This window comes from Sus scrofa, chromosome 9, assembly GCF_054392235.1.
Source record: "Sus scrofa isolate SSC_HxYL_T2T_F1_AM1 chromosome 9, Sscrofa_HxYL_maternal_Yorkshire_Landrace_v2.0, whole genome shotgun sequence".
Lineage (NCBI taxonomy): Eukaryota > Metazoa > Chordata > Mammalia > Artiodactyla > Suidae > Sus > Sus scrofa.
The window spans coordinates 95,093,917-95,111,739 of NC_139391.1; the positions used below are offsets into that span (position 1 = coordinate 95,093,917).

Sequence of the window (17,823 nt, forward strand, 5' to 3'; positions counted from 1 at the left end):
CCTGAAAAGTTCCCATTTGGTAGAATCAGGATATTATATAAAAGGAGGGAATAATGCAAGTAGTAAAGTAAAACTTTATTTTTTTTATTTTCTTGTGTGGTAGGACCAGTTCAATTCTTGGGCATCTAGAAACTTAACCCACATAACCATGAACAAGACTGAATCAAAGAAAATACAAAAAAAGTAATGTTTTTTACTTTATCATAGATTGTTGTCCTAAAACCATGGATAGAGTAAGGAAAGTTGAAGCAACACTAATATAATGTGGTGTGGTTTCCGATTTTTATAAAGAGTCAGTTCAACTTGGTCCCCATGCTGTACAGCGGGAAAAAAATTAAAAAAAAGTTCAGATGCTTAAAGAGTACAAAGACTTCAGGTATGTGCAAGAAATATGAAATACTTTATTCTTCAATCTTCTGAATTGCATACTACACTGTATTTACTGCTCAAGCGATAATGTCTAATACACAACCAACTTGTAATTCTGTAGCAGGACTTTTAAAGCATGTATTTCCTTCTAAAAGTTTCTAATTAGTGTAGGCCTTAGGTTGTATTCCTGTTAGTAGTTAATTTAATTTTGGATAGCAGAGTAACCTCAAGTGCAAACAGCAAGAAAGAAAGAAGAGGAAAGGAAAAAGGGAAATTGTGTAAAACTATATTCTTGTCTAAGGTGTAGTTTGGCAAATGCTAGGAAAATTTCTCCTGGAGAAAAATGTTCCATTTAATACGATTACTTGATTTCAGTATTTTAGTAATAAAGTTTTCACATATAAGAAGAAAAAAATCAATATGCTATTTAAAGCATTTTATATATGCATGTGTGTATATATAAAACAGCTCTTTACAATAAGTAATTTTGTTGTATTTGTGTAATTTTTAAAATTTATTGAAGTATAAATTGATTTACAGTGTTAATATCTACTGTACAGCAAAGTGATTTAGTTATATATATACACATATCCATTCCCATATAGGTTATCATAGAATCTTGAGTAGAGGGAGTTCCCATTGTGGCACAGCAGAAACGAATCCGACTAGGAACCATGAGGTTGCGATTTCGATCCCTGACCTCATTCAGTGGGTTAAGGATCCGGCGTTGCTGTGAGCTATGGTACAGGTCGAAGACGTGGCTCGGATCTGGTGTTGCTGTGGCTGTGGTGTAGACCCCTAGCCTGGGAACCTCCATATGCTGCGGGAGCGGCCCTAAAAAAGGCAAAAAACAAAACGAAAAAAAGAGAATATTGAGTAGAGTTTCCTATGCGAAATGGCAAGCAAGTCTCCTTTGACCATTCATTCCATATGCAAAAATGTGCATACGCCAGTCCCAAATCCTTAATCCACCCCTCCCTCTGCCACCCTTCCCCTTTGGTAATCATAAGTCTGTTTTCAAAGTTTGTGAGTCTATTTTGAAAATAAGTTCATTTGTATCTTTTTTTTTTTTTTTTTAGATTCCACATATAAGTGATATCATGATATTTGTCTTCATCTGACTTCACTTAGTATGATAATCTCTAGGTCCATCCATGTTGCTGCAAATGGCATTATTTCTATTTTATGTCTGAGTAATATTCCATTGTATATATGTACCACATCTTTATTCTTCTATTGATGGACATTTAGGCTATTGCGAATAGTCCTGTAGTGAACATAGGAGTGCATGTATCTTTTTGAATTATTTTTGTCTAGGTATATGCCCAGGGATATGATTGCTGGATGATATGGTAGTTCTAGTTTTGGTTTTTTGAGGAGCCTCCATACCGTTTTCCATAAATGTAGCACCAATTTACACTCCCACCAACAGTATAGGAGGGTTCTGTATATCAATCAGTGTGATATACCACATAAACAAACTGAAGAATACAGTAAGGATATGATTTAGCAAAATGAGTTAGCAAAGTATGTATATTGTATTTGTACTGACATAAAGTATATTCTCTTTAAATAGAAAATATATTTTCACAATAAATCATTCATCACTGTGTTGCCCACAGTTAAGTACAGATACTCAAGCTTTTAAGTACATTGTACATTCATTCCCTAGTGAGGTCAACCAGGAAAACTGGGTGGCAGTCAAGCAGAATCTTCACATGAACTTATGGTATTTGAAATGTTCCATAAAAACAAAGTATTTGGAGTTCCCGTCGTGGCTCAGTGGTTAACGAATCCGACTAGGAGCCATGAGGTTGTGGGTTCAATCCCTGGCCTTGCTCAGTGGGTTAAGGATCCGGCGTTGCCATGAGCTGTGGTGTAGGTTGCAGATGAGGCTCGGATCTCATGTTGCTGTGGCTCTGGCATAGGCTGGTGACTACAGCTCTGATTAGACCCCTAGCCTGGAAACCTCCATATGCTGTGGGTGCGGCCCTAGAAAAGACAAAAAAAAAAAGTATTTTACCACAGTAGAATTTTTTTCAAAGAAACAATAACTGTGTTTCCAATTCACAATAATCCATTTACATAATTATAGCACTGTTTAAATTTTTTGTTTAATTGAAACACAAACCACAGGGGTTTCTGTTCCCCATGTGTATTTTTATAAAATTAAGTACATTTATATAGATAATATATATGCTACATGTAACACTTTAGATATATATCAATGTAACATTTAGGTTGGATTAGGAAATTCAAATTTCCACATAAAAGTATTTTGTTTTTAAAGCTACTGAAGGAAAAACTGCAAGAAATACAGGTAGATCTAAATATACATACATGACCTAAAATTCTGTATAAAAGATTTGTACCAATGGTTTCCACAGAACTATATTTTTATCTAGCCCTCCTACTTCTGAATATTAATTTGCTTCAGGACTTACTGATGGGGTGACATACATATTTTGAGTCTCCGTGCATTGGACAAATATTGAGTGTCTATTTTGTATCGGGCACTAATCCAGGTGTCAAAATTTGACCAAGAATAAGACCAAAAGCTCTATACCCTGCCCTCACAGAGTTTATGCAGGTTTGAAAGTGGTATGGGTGAGGAGGCAGGCAAGTTAAAATTGAGGAGTGCTGGGGCTCTGACTGTTATTACGGCATCAGGATTCCTCCCTGGAGTGATTTCAGCTAAACTGGAAGTGAGGAAGCAAGCCTCGCTGCCAATCAGTATCTGAGAGGAGGCTGGGGGAAGAGGGATCCAGCGAAAGGGATGAACCCTAAGCCTGACTGGCCCACAGCTGAAGCACAACAGTCTAGAGGGGCTAAAAACCAGGATAGGAGGAGAGGTAAAAGGATGCAGTGCATCCTTGCCACAGAGGTGTAAAGGCCTGCTTACAGTGCAGAGGGTCAACAGCCTGGTAAGAAGCAAAGGCATGTGATGCAGAGATCACCAACTGGGAGGCAGAAGACTGTGGGCTCAATTCCTGGTTCAGCCACTTACTAAACAACCCTGGGCAAATTAACCTTCCAGCACCCTCTTTTCCTCTTTGGTAAAATGGCAATAATGCCTTGTAGGTCTGTTAAGAGGATCAAATAAGAACTCTCAAGCCCCTGGCAACAAATAGTGTTCATTTAGATACACTATTATTTAAAACTGTTATCTAATTTTATTGTTGTTATTGAATATTATTATTATCTGATAACAAGATAGAAGTTATTATTGATTATAAGTTAACCCAAGGGAGGCAGGGGGAGTGGAATAGTTCCCAGTTGGACCAGTGCTAAAATGTTTTGGGCACCAATACATCAAAAAGTTAATTTTCAATAGCTCATAAAGGAAAAAGAGGGAAATTTTTCAGTGAGAATCCTTGGTTGAACAGTACATTTTTTTCTCCCTCCATCTACCTATGAGCTGGTTTCTATCTCAGAAGTTTGCGATGGTCATTTTATTCCAATGCTAAGCAAAATGAAAGTTTCAAACCTTAGTTATTTAATAATTTTAACATGTTAATTACAGCTACTTGCCTACCTAAGTGATAGCAGAGAAGCAAACAAGTGAACAAGAAGCAACTAATTTAGTGAAAAACAGGAATAGCCATTCATGTGTTGCTTAATAACTTTTTTCTTGTGGACATGTATATGGATAATTTTCTATATCTAAAAATCTTTCCCTACGTTTAGAGATACATTTAAATAAAAATGATTCCAAGCTTATAGGGCAAAATTACTCCTGTGTTTTCAGCTCCCTATCAAATTGAAAAGAAAATGTGCATTCTGATGTCCAAACATTTTTCTTATCCTAGACAACTTCCTCTCAGACTTGGTTCAGAAAAGAATAGGATGCTCTACATTTATGAGCTCTAATCTGCTTTCACTCAGCCCTTCAGACTCTTTGTGGAAGTAAGAAATAAGCAAATAAATTGTCCAGTCTGACTTTGTGTCCTGCCAGGTTCAGAGGCACCTTCACTAGCTCCTGCTCTCCATTTCCGGAGCTTCATCCATTTCACTGCCTTAACTTGGCTTCAGATCCTGTTCTTAACTCTGACTTGCTCCTTCCACTCCCAGGCTCATCTTTACAGATGCTTTTTCCAATCAACTGGTACATTTAGTGAGCACCTATTGTATGCCAGGTTCAGGCACAAGGGTTGTGGTTCCACTTTTCTGTATTAATTCTGCCTCCTCGCATCCCTCCCTTGGCCAGCTTTCAAGCGAGTCTTGATATCCTCTTGCCCCCCTCCTGGATGGGCTGACCAGCACTTACAGACAAGAGTGCAGTAAGCCCTCATTTACACCTGGAGCCAAGGCTCAGATCATGTTGGGTCAGGCTAAGAGGAACGTGTCTTAAGTCAGAGTCAGAGAGTCAAGAAGTCAGACCCTGGGGGCTGAGATCAGGCAAAAGCAAATTACAGGGAAGAGGAGGAAATTAAGCTTGAGCAGTTGTCTCATACACTGATTCGTCTTTGAATCATGCCTTTCTAGATGGTTGCCTTGGCTCAAATTGTGTTATTTATTACCTTGCTATGAAATGTGGTTGAATAAATATTTTATTGATAGTAGTAGTATTTTTTGAGATGTGGAAGCCATAATAAGGTTATATTTTCTGCCGGTAAAATCATCCCTAGCTTGTATAATTTTATGTTGGAATTTAAATACATCGGTAATTCATGGTGCTATATAAAGGGCATCATGGCTTTCAAGCATTTGGTCACCCTAACAACTTTGGAAAACCACCGTTGAAGAAAATAGTATAAAGGCAAAGAGTAAGCTAGCTTAAAAAAGACTGTAACTCAGTGGAGCAATGTTATAAATGATTACAACTTAACTATTTTTTGTCTCTAAAATTTTTCTTTATGTTAGCTTATTCTTTGTCAAATTTACATATGTACAGGTGAAATTTACACAAGTTTACATATGTGTGTATATGTTTGATGAAGTATCATATATATGTATTTCTAATGCAGTTCCTAAGTCAGAATTAAAGTTATAAGTTCCTGTGGGTTTTTTTTTTTTAATTGTAGTTGCTTCCTTTCATTTTCTATAATTAGATTCTAATATAATTAGATGGACAAAGATAATATTGTTAGAAATTAATTCCCATTCTGAGGTTAATATATAACCTTACTTTCTCATTTTTTTAATTTAATTTTTTTATATTGAAGCACAGTTAATTTACAATGTTGCATAGTTTCAGGTGTACAGCAAAGTGGTTGGTTACGTTATACATATTCTTTTTCAGATTCTTTTCCTATATGGGTTATTAGAGAATATTGAGTACAGTTCCCTGTGCTATATACTAGGTCCTTGTTGATTATCTGTTTTATATACAGTAGTGTATCTATGTTAATCCAAAACTCCTAATTTATCCCCCCCACCTTTCCCCTTTAGTAATTGTAAATTTATTTTCTAAGTCTGTGAGTCCGTTTCTATTTTGAGAATAAGTTCATTTGTATCCTTTTTTTTTAAGATTCCACATACAAGTATATCATATACTTGTCTTTGTCTGGCTTACTTCATTTAGTATGACGACCTCGAGATTAATTCTCATTTTTGTGGAGTAAATCACAATTTGAACAGGTTTTGAGTTCAATGGAAAGAGCCTCAGCTCTTCATTTATTTGCCTGTTTTGTTTTTCAAAACACTGGGAATGTCAATTTGTATTAAAAGTCTCTGAACCTAGTGATCATTTTGCAATGTATAGGAATAGCATGTCAGTAAGTGGTGCACATGGAAGTAACATAGAGTTGCATGTCAATCATAATTCAAAAAAAAAAAATACAACAAACTAATAAAAGAAGGAAAAAAAAACCAATCCATCTATGTCTACCAATTCCGTAAATAATTGGGAGTACTTTCATTCTTGTGTCAGATTATAAATGTAGACTTTGACATAAATAGGAAAAGACACAAGGGTGAACCTACCTAAAGAAATGTATTAAATTGATCGTTTTACAGATAATAAGGCATATTCTGTATTTTTAGGAAAAGTGTTATTTTATTTATAAAATGTTTTTGAAATATTAATTTTCTTATAAATATTATTCATATCCATGATCTTGACAAATTCTCTGAAGAATCAATGCAATAGAAAAGAGGTGATAATAACCAGTGAATATATTAAAATAAAATATTTGCCTTCAGTTTATACATTTTGTTCTAATGGAAATATTGATCAGATTTACGATTTAAGTATTTATGTCTCTTATTAAATGTCTTTTAACTGTAGAACTGTAGTGTTGTTCAGAATACTCTCAAAATAATTATGATCTCTTAAAAAAAAAAGTAAGTTCTGACTTTTTTTTTTTTTTTTTTTGGTGAACTGAGCTCTAACTTGGCCTAAACTACATCCAGCTTGTGACCCCAGAGGACATTGCTTTGTTCTCAAGAATTTGCCACACCCAATCAAAATTTAGACGTATTTAGATGTCAAATTAAGAGTTACCCTATTCCAAGTTCAGTTCATCTCCTTAAAAGAACATAAGGATAATTTTTAGTTCTCATTCTCATAGATGCAGGGGTGATAGTCAAAAATTTTAATATCAGACTCAGCACAGCACACATCAGTCAGAAGGGATGCTAGGCAGAGTATTGGAGGAAGGTCCCAGAGTTCTCTTGTTCCTCCATTCCCACCCCAGACCCCTCACACCTCTTCCCCACCCTACAGCATTACTCTTTTAGTTGCTGGTCCTAGGGAGGTCATAGGATGGTAGTAGGGGCGATTGGGAACCAGAATAGTGATTCACTTTCCCATATGGATTTATCTTGTATTTTAATAACCAGTGTGGCTATACTAGTGTCTTAGCTAAATGTGAATCCTGGACAGGTAGACTTTTACTCCAGACTTTCAATATATGGGTAGAAAAGTCCAATCTCCAAAATATCCTTTTAATTGCTGAGAATTTATGAAAAAGCCTAAGTTACATAAACACTTTGCTGGGACACAAAAAAGCAAAGGAAAATGAAAGTGGAAAAGTCATTTCACTTAAAATAGTACTGATTGAAAACATCCTGTAAGATTTATGTAAGGATTTCCCGCTGTAGTAAGTTAAGAATCTGACTGCAGTGGCTCAGGTCACTGCGAATAACCAGCTGCTCTATTTTGGGAGTAATTTGTTATGTGGCAATAGATAACTAACATACCAGGAGTCATCAATTTTCAGCCAATATTATCTGTGTCATTAAGAGTATTAATGATGCAGCCTTTTTAAAGGAATGCTCCACTGTTACCTCCAGGATTCATCTATGCCGATAATACTCTGTTTTGCAAGTCTTGTTGCAAATGTATGGGCAAGAATAACAACAGACATGCCTCTCGGCAGAACATAAATGTAAGACAGATCCCAATTGCAGAGATGTTAGAATGTGAAAAAAGGTGATTCACGTGAACCAATGAAACACATTTTAAGGTATGTTTATTTTCTTTCTGCTTCCACTAACTCCTTATCTTTCCCAAGACTTTAATTTTGCCAATTGTAGTTTTGTTGACCATTTCAGGACTAAACTACTGAGATTCACAGAGGGTAACTGTATTTGCATCCTCTGTTCACACAGGTAGTTCAGGGCTTGGATGACCATAGGGGAGGAACTGTTGGTGTGCCCTGAGAGGATGTTTAACTCTAACCTTTCCCAGCCCAAGCAACCTTGCCATGTGTCTGTAAGGCGCTGGAATTGCTGGAAAAACCGGGGGGGGGGGGGGCTTCTTGGTGCTGGTAGAATTTGGGCATTAAATTAAGGCATGCTAATCCTAGGAGGTTTGGGGATTTGAGAGTTCTATGTGATATTCTATATCCTGGAACAATTCACTACTAGCATATTAAGAATATAAATATGGGCTTGGGTGAAAAAGTAAGAATGCAAACAGTACTTACCAGTTTAGGAAGAAAGCTTAGGAGTGTTACAATGGGTACATTGGCAACATAAATTTAAAAGAAAGAGGGAGATTTACCTGATATCAACACATTGCTCACCTCCACACATGTCTGTCCACTAAATAAGACATCATCTATGAAAGAGCTTTGTAAACTGTTGAGCACTAGACTAATGGAAGGCTTAATTAATGTAAGGCTGCCTCCACACAGGGCACATCACAGAGTGCTTTAATTCCCACCTGTGTCCAACTCTGTGGCCTTCTCTGAGCTTTCTCCTCATTTCAAAGAAAGATTTAATAAACAAGCATAGAAATAATAATGTGTTTAATACAATTTAGGAAATACTTAGAAATAATTGTGCTTATACCTCTACATCTTTTTCATATTCTTTTGTTGAATTTATTTATTCTCTAAATCTTCTTTCTCCACTGGAACTAGTGCTCCAAAAAAAAAAAAAAAAAGTTCTTGCCCATCCTCTTAGTTAATGCAATTAATTTATCTCTTTTTACAAATTTATTTTTCCCTTCTCCCTACAGAGGCTCTTACTCTTTGCCAACATTTCTTGGGTTACAGAAGTCCTTCCCTTGCTGGCATTTTATTTTGACATGCTTATTTCAATTCAGCAACTATTTGAACAGTAATATTGGTGAAGGGCCTATGCTAGATGCTGCAGGGGATAAAATAAATAAGTGGCACAGTCCCTGATAGCACCTGATGTCAAAGGGCTTAGTTACTAATAAGGAAAAATAAGGAAGCTGCCCAAATAATTATGATGCAAGGCAGAGTACACCGTCAGGTACAGGAAGAGATTACACCAAGGACTGGTGAGCATCTCCTTTGTAGAGTCTTGTGGTCCTTGTTGTTTTCTTGTTTGCTTCTGTCAGTCATTTCTAGTACACCTCAGAATTTTCTCTCTAAATGTTACAAAATTATTTTTTCCTGCAATTATATGACTTTTCTACTACACTTCCCCCTTTAGCGCCTAAATTCATGCTTAGACTCTGCAAAGATGCCTTAGGTTTTTTATCAAAACCAGCAGTAGTAAGAAACTAATTTTTTATTATATCTGTTCTGAATGGCCTTGACCTTATGAGTTGACATTTCAACTGTGATCCTTCTGTGCCTCCACTCTTGACCATGGCACTTATCTGATGGCCTCAACAGCAACTTCCTGTTGTGTTTGTTCTTTACTCACTTGTTTATGACTTGCTCTCTTGAAAATCCTGATAGCAAAGTTCCTCAAGTCACATAGTTTTCTCAATTTTACCCTGTTTTTCCTTATTCTCCTTCCAAAGTCTCAAGTTGATCTTAGTCAAGGGTTTCTCCAAGAGTAAAGTTCTTTTAATGTTTAGGGGGATAAAAAGTAATAAAGTCTTCATAATTCTTGGGAAATTGTATGAATGTAAAGTGTTACTTCCCATGATGTTATATGTATATGGGGTATCTGAAGAAAAAAACACATCCATGCCTTTCTTGGTTGACTACAAAATGGACCATTTTTCCCCCCTCTTTCTTTACTAGCAGAACTCAGATTTTGCTCAGACTCCTCCTAGTGGACATATCCTTAAGAGGAGGCTGGAAACGGATCCTGACCTCATTTCCATTGACAAATGCAAGGTTTAGACACGAACATGAAATGTGATATTAGATGAAGGGCAACATTTTCTGGCGGGCTTCAGAAACTTTACTCAAAAAATGAAAATGCTCTATCTTGCTTCTGGACATTGTCACCTACAAGGAACACCGGAAAGCATACTTAGCATCCATGATAGAAAAATCACTATCTGTCAGAGACCACAGAAAGGAAAGATGAATACGAGTGTCATCCTAGAGTCACTGTATTTACCAACCCATGGCTTTTCTACAACCTCACATCTTGGGTGAGGTTATAAATGTTCTTATTGTATACCACTGTTACTTGGGCTTTCTGTTAACTGCAGTTAACTGCTGATTTTTGTTCATTACAGATGTCAATTTTTTCTGAAATATACAAATTATTATTTTTTAAAAACCCAAAGCAAAAAGTCAAGACTATATTGCCCTGTAGGACATTTAGGAATATTGTATTTAAACTAGCAACCTATTTCAACGGTCTTTCTCAACTGCCTATACATTTCTTTCTTTAATTCTCCTGGAACCAACTTTACCATTTTGTCCATTTCCTCATGAATGAATTGAATGAATCTTTGACATGTCTTCATTCTGTATTTTGAGGTACATATATCACTTTTTGAAAATTGTAGTTTAATAGTAGCACTATGATCTAAAATTTTCTGCTGAATTTGAAAGTTTTTTTCACTTCAATTTAATTCAACTCATTAACAGAATGCCTGTTTTTCTGGTGTAGAGGATGCAAGGGTGGAATATAGGGTTGAAAGAGAAACTAAGAACCACTGTGAGGTGTTATTTCTAGGCTTGCTCAGTAGCCACTGAGAGCCCCAAGAATTGCCCTGGGCCATACAAAGCAGCCTTGACAGATTGAAGTCATTTTAAAGGCTTTTCAGGAGCCTGTGTTCATTAAAGATTCTTAGGATGTAAGTAGAAACACCTATAGGTGGTTATCAGATACAATTAATATCCTGAAAAGAAAGGTTGTTGAGGCACCAAATCTTGCTGAAAATAACCTATTAATTAATAATCAGTTATTATAATGAATGTTTGAGGGCAACACTTCTTCCTAGTTCCTTTGGGAGACATGGAATTTGAAGTCGTTATTTTGAAATGGACACTTAACAAATGGAAAGGACTAAAAAAAAGTTTAGTTGGAGTACTGCCCCTCAAAATTCTGGCTATTTCAGTCTCAACAAATGCTTTAATAGACCATATTGAAATCTCAATTCAATATCACGGAGACTGTTATTAACCTAGAACGTGACCTTTCATTCTCGGATTGAATAAATATTCTGCATATTTTCAAAGAACGTCCATGCTTACAGGAGCGTCAATGCATTCTTTTACAGCATTATTAACATCCCAGTAATTGGCAGCTGAGTTTCGGAATCAGGATTTCGAATACCTAGATCTTGGATCCCACAAGTAGGAAAGTTAACTGGTAGTGTTGGCGCTTTTCTGGAAACATTCGGACAATTATCCGCAGGTGAATTTGGTAAAAGCCCTCAGCGCGAGTCCTGAATCCTGGTTCCACCATCTCCTTGTTGCTTAGTCACTTCGTGACTTAGTCTCCTGGCTGACCAGTCAAACAAGCTGACCAGTCGAAGCCTGCCTTTCTAGGTATTAAAATAATCACGGTGAAGGACTTAGCACCGAGCTCAGCTCAAAAACACAGCAGTTAATCAACAGTGGGGTGGTATTCGCCTTCCCCGGGAGCCCCACGGAGATGTCAAGCGTGCCAGGGAGCCAGAGGGCAGCGTAGAGGGCCACCGCGTGGCTCACGCTGGCCAAGGGCATACCCCTCCCCGCCGGGTTTACTGCTCAAAGCCCAAAGGTCCCTCCCCTCGACGCTCACTCCACCCCCAGCGGGCGGGGGCGGGAAACCATCTCCCGGGAAACGGGACGCGCCGCTCAAGCCAGGCCAGGGCACCCGCCAGCTTGGCTTGCGCTGCGCGCGAACGCTGGCGGCCCAGGCGGCGGCAGGTGGGGGACGAGGAGCCGCTTGCCGGTGGTCGCTGGAGGTGGTTGGTGCTTCCCGGGGTGCGCGTGCGGAGAGCGGCCTCGCCCACCCGGGGTCTGCGCGAGCGGTGGCCAGACCCGCGTCCTGTCGGACGTACTCAATGGCAGCCTCGGTGGCAGCCCAGGAGGCGCGTGGCTTTCGGAAAGTTCCTACTCTTAGCCTAACTCCGGGCGTCGGCATGGAGGCGGCGGGCCTGGTGGAGCTAGAGGAGGAGGAGGAAGAAGAAGAAGAGGAGGAAGCTGCGGCTCGGAGAGCGCGGAGTTTCGTCCAAGATGCGCGGGTGCGCTTCGTGGGCGGCCGTTTGGAGCAGATGTTGGGGTTCCCGGAGGAAAAATGGAGCCAGCATTTGGAGAGCGAGGACAACCGGCAGATCCTGGGGGAGTTTCTGGAGAGCCCCGGCCCCGCCTGCCTTGTGTTCAGCATTGCTGCCGCGGGGCAGCTCGCGACCTCTCATCAGGTAAGGGGCGACGGGCAAGGGGACCCGACCATGCCGCCCGCGCAGCCTGACAGTCACCCAGGGCGGAACAGGCCGTTCGCGCCTCCTTGGTTTTTCTCGGGGTATGCATTTGGGCGCTTTAAAAAACTTTTATCAAGTACCTGCCCTGCCCGGGAGGACGCATAATCCCCCACGTGCGCCCACTCTGCTGTTAAGTGTCTGTTGGTTAGTTTTCTAGAAGGTGAGCCTTTGAGCTTGCTTCATCCGGATAAATCAGGAAAAGCAGCGCGTCCTGTTAGGCGCAAGGTGGGTTCTCTGTGCCAGATAACTGCTTTAAATCGCTCTTGGGTCACTCCGGAACCAAATGTGGTGTTTGGCAGAGCCCAAATAACTTGTCACGGCTCAGGCTGCCTGTCAACCACACTTCATCCCGGGGAATAATACTTAGTCCTTAAAAAAAAAAAAAAAAAAAAAAAAAAAAAAAAGCCTGTCAATTTAAGCTTACATAGTGCTTACCAGCCTTCTGGAGGAACGGTAATTTTTTTCTTTTTTTTTTTTCCCCCAATTGAGATCTCTGGTCCTCTTGAAATTAACAGCATTTGTGTTTGTAAAGTTTGTGAAGGGTTTAGAGCAAGATTTACAATCTCGAGATGCCTCTCTGTAATGTTGGAAGAGATATTATCATTAGATTTGGTCATTATAATGGTGGGGAAATAGAATCCCAGAGGAGAGAATAACAGGCGTTTTCCTTAGGGTTTGTGAGTTCTGAATTTTTTGTTTTGCTGCTCTCCTAATTTAATTGTTAAAAGTTTTGTCAGAATGGACGAGGAGATAGAAAACTTTAGTATTGCTTAAGGAGTCATGATATTTGAAGAAATGACTTGGTAGTTGTGGAAATGTTAGAATATCTTCGTTTAAACACTCCTTTGCTTTGTGACTAGAAATAAAATTTAACCTCTTGGTCTTTATTTCAGTTTGGCTTATTTCTAAACAAGAAAAGGTTATATGAAAGAATAACTTTTGCTAAGATGAAAGCCCTCTAATTTCTCCTTAAGTTTGTTTTTAACTATGAGGCTTTATGGAATATAATGCTCTGGTGTAATTGATACGCTTTTGAAAGGTGATGTTCCACACCAATCATGCTCTGAAATTAGGATTTTAATACAACAAAGAAAACTGTATACACTTTGCAGAAGAGCAGTGGAACAATGTTATTTATAAAAGCAGGCAAGATGCCAGGTTTTGTTTCTTCTGCTAGCAATCAGGTTGCAAGTTAGATATAGCAAATCCTGCTTGTTAACATAGAAGCTACATTGTGGACTTAAAATAGTTATGTTGCTTTTGTTTCAGATTCCAAGAGATGCAAAACATAAACTAGTTTATATTGCCAAGAAGATTACGGAAAACACTGGAGTAAATGATTTCTCTCAAACAGTTGTATTTGGAGAGTTACCTGCCTCATCTGTTGGACATGTAACTGCTTTTCTAGATGAGGTACTGGTCTATCCTTAATATTTGAATCTCTCATTTATCTTTATGACACTTGGAATTATTCAGGACAGGTTTGGGTATTAAAAAGAATGTTGCAGCCAGTCATCTCATTAGCCAGGTGAATGGAAAATGATAGCATTAGGCTGTTTGTGAAATGAGCTGATACTGATGCTGATATTCAACAGGTGGTAATATGCAGGATCATCTTTTTCCTCTTTCTAAATAATGAAGTTAAGTTAAAAAGCAGCTTAACTGGAATAGACGTTTATACTTAGCTATAGGTACTCAACTTCATGTTTAGAGAAGAGACACATTTATGTTTTGCAAAAGGACATTACCAGTTTCTCAGATTCCTGTAATTTCTAAGTGCACTCCTGTCAGATAACAGGGAAAGGTAATAGAAACAAAGTATGAGAAAAGGTTGCCTTAAAATTCCTCTTAAATCAGAGAAGTGCTCCCTAAAACCATGTTACTGGCACTCTTAGGTGCATTAGAACCACCTAAAGATTTTGTTGAAGGCAAACCAATGCAGTAGGTCTGGTGTGGGGTCCATAGTTTGCATTTCCAACCTGGTGCTGATGCTGGCTGTTCACAAACCAGCTTTGAGGAGCAGTGTACCAAATGCCTCAATTTGGAAGAACCAGAGCAATAGTTCTCAAACTTGACTGAACAGTAGCCTCACCTGGGGGACTAACATAGCTCTGCCCAGATCACACCTCATACCAATTAAATCAGAGTGTCTTGGGGTGGGAACCAGGTGCCAGGAGTTGTTAAAGATCCCCAGGTGATTCTGATGTGCCCCAAACTTTGGGAAACACTGAGTTAGCATCAGTAAAGCCATCTCAGTGGTCAAAGCTATCTTGCTAAGGCCAATATCTAACATAGGAATAATGGCCAAATTTATTACTAATGACTTCTGCCTCCATCTTTCGGATCTCTTCTACTTCCTGCTGGCTCCTTGAAAAGAGGTATTTTCTTGCTGTCTGTGGCCTATCTAAAGCTGCTCTCCCTTAACTTCAGCCCTGTTTTGGTTTCCCTCCCCTTTAGTTGAATTTATGTGGTTTTAGTTGATTTCGGGGAGATTCTAGGAGGAGAATTTTCTCTCTCCAGCACTTGAGACAGTTTTTGGTATGTAGCAGGTGATCAAGAAATTTTTATTGAACTAATTGAATCTGAAGAAAATATTTCACAGAGAGTGAATGATCTTTGATCGTGCAAATCCAGACTGCCATCAGCTGGGCTTGGAAGGGCAAGGCCACCTTCTTCCTTAAAATTCTTACTCTATCTTCTGGGTCTTGTGACAGAAGAATCAAAATTCAAATTCCTCTGAACTTTCTCTGAATTTACCTCAATACTAGGGTTTGCAGAGCCCTCTGAAAAGTTTACATCGAAGAGAGTAAGCTGGAGTTCCTGTTGTGGCACAGCAGAAACAAACCTAATTAGAATCCATGAGGACGTAGGTTCAATCCCTGGTGTCACTCAGTGAGTCGGGGATCCAGCCTTGCTGTGAGCTGTGGTGTAGGTCACAGACATGGCTTGGATCTTTCGTTGCTGTGGCTGTGGTGTAGGCTGGCAGCTACAGCTCTGATTCGACCCTTAGCCTGAAAGTGTCCACATGCTGTGGGTATGGCCCTAAAAATCAACAAACAAACAACACGGGTGGGATAAGGGGTCAAACAGTGCATCTGTGGCAGGCATAAGACATTCAGAGCCTCAGGAGGGTTAACTGGTTTGGAAGATTCTCCTTTACTTAAGTTTGATATGGGAGTTGAGAGGGGAAAAGTGAGGCTATCACACTTAAGATTCACTTGGGTTTATTTGTGGACAAGTTTTAAATTCGGAGTGAAAAGACCCTAAGGCATGGCTATAGATATTTCAGATGAAAAATATTCAAGGATTCTCTTGCTTTACTATCCACTCTTGCTGATATAACTGGCTGATTAACTCTGGTTCAGGGTCATGTTTGAGGGACCCCTTCCCCCTTCTCTTTTCAGCCAAGATCTCTCTCCCAAATTCCAAAGAAATCCACAGGCCTTCCTGCCACTCTCAATTGCTGTGCAACAGACAGAATGTCTGGAATTGAACTGATCTTCCCCTACCCAGTGCTGCTTAGAGTTATTCCCAGAACGATGGAGGCGAATTCCATCCTTCCCATGGCTCAAGCCAGAACACCTCCACATCAGCCCTGACTCTTTGTCTCACACTTTACATCCCTTCTGTCAGGAAATCATGCAAGTTTCCCCTGCAAACATAGCCAGAGTCAGTTCCCCTCTCCCCTCCATTGTGCTACCACCCAGGCCCGGTTCACCGTTCTCTCTCACCCATGTTATGCATCAGCCTCTTAGTTGATTTCTCGGCTTCTATTGGCTCCTGTCTAGAACCTATTCTGAACACAGGAGCAAGAAGGATCCTTGGTGAAACATGAGAAAGAACATGTCACTTTCTGCTCAGACACATCCCTGCTTCCCTTTTTACTCAGTAAGGGCCCAAGAGCTTAGAACAGTCTAGAATTTTTGTAATTCTAACAAATCTAGACTTGTTAGAATTGTAGACGCTCAGGCCCTGCCCCCAGGGCCGCTGACTCAGGACCAAGAAGCACAGGTGATTTTTAGGCTGTTGAAGGATGAAAAGTACTGGTCCAGAAGGTCGGTGATCTGACCTCCCCATGACTTCTCTAAACTCATCTCACTAACTTGTGGCTTCCTGCTTGTTCCTTAATTATCTTAGGTACACTCTTACCCAGGACCTTCGCTCTCGCTATTTCTTCACCTTCCCCAGAATCTGTTCAGCCAGCCCCTTTATGTCCTTCATGTCTTTTGCTCAAATACCTCTCTTCAGTGAAGCCGCCCTTCAGGAGAGAAGGGATCTCTCAAGGGTGGGGACTTAGGGTGAGGCAAGAGGCACCCGCTTGAAGAGCAGCAGTTGCAGGGAGGTGAGAGAAACCAAAACAACTTAATAATCAGGTAATATTTTAATGCATTATTTTAAAAAATCACTTTAAAAACAGGATTACCAACAGCGCCATGCCAAGTTATATTGGAGCCTGAGGCAAAAAGTCAGTAATAGTCATCTCCTTATTGAAAAATGTTGCTACTTTGTTCACCATGAAATTTGGGAGGTTAATTTTTATTTTAAAGATATTTGAAAATATTATTCACCATCTTGATTATTGAGGGCTTTTGGGTTTGTTTGTTTGTGGCCTCTTCTATTTTGTTCCCAAAGTGAGAGCCTTACTTGCCTTAGCCTAGTCCTGGCTCTTGATCTTTATTTTGCTCACTGATGAGTCCCAAACCCCCAAGACACTGACTGATGCATGGTAGGAGCTCAGTAAGTACTTGTTAAATAGATGAAGGTTAAATAAGGGCTACTTGACATCCTGTTTTCATAAGAGACAAAATGCTGAAGATTGAAGATATTTCTTTAGAGAAAAAGCATTTGGTGTCCAATCTCTGCTAGCTCCATTTGCATTTTTTGACATTATGTGAAGAGGACACTTGGGAAATTGTATGCTAACAAGCCCACAGTTGTATTTGTTCATTTTATCAGTATTTTCTGGATACCTACTTGGTGCCAGTGACTGGATATACCTGGCAATTAGTGTTGACCTTCTGCCCTCAGAAAGCATGCTGCATGCCATCTAAGTAGGGAGGTAGACAGCTAAGCCAACAGTAATGGGATGTGATGGGCTTAGTGGTTTTAGCAGAGGGCATTTCCCTGTGGCATCTACAGGGAAGGTAGGCAGTCTCAAATTGGATGACCATGGGTCTTGGTTTGCTTGGGGCAATTCCAGTTTCCACCTGTTACAGATCAGTTAACATCTGCTAATTTTTATTGCTCTTTTTTGTCCTCAAAAACATGCACGGTTGTGTGGTAAAGTATTTGGGCCCCATAACATTGGGGGACAAGGAGTGATAATTAACTGTAGGAGATGGAGAAAGAACCACTGCAAAGGCACAGAGATGAAGAAATGCAGATTGTATTTTTCAAAATAATTACATTTAATGTACTTCAATTGGAGAAAAAGA

At 39.5% G+C, this 17,823-nt stretch overlaps 1 protein-coding gene across 1 annotated transcript in view; it reads left to right on the forward strand.

Moving 5' to 3' along the window:
• The first annotated feature begins 11,730 nt into the window (after window positions 1-11,730).
• Window positions 11,731-17,823, forward strand: part of DNAH11 (dynein axonemal heavy chain 11) — a 340,086-nt gene continuing 333,993 nt past the window's right edge. The window contains exons 1-2 of the mRNA XM_021063429.2: window positions 11,731-12,328; window positions 13,658-13,801. Of these exons, the coding sequence (XP_020919088.2) occupies window positions 11,972-12,328; window positions 13,658-13,801 (501 nt within the window). The 5' untranslated portion in view covers window positions 11,731-11,971. The remainder of the gene's footprint in view (window positions 12,329-13,657; window positions 13,802-17,823) is intronic.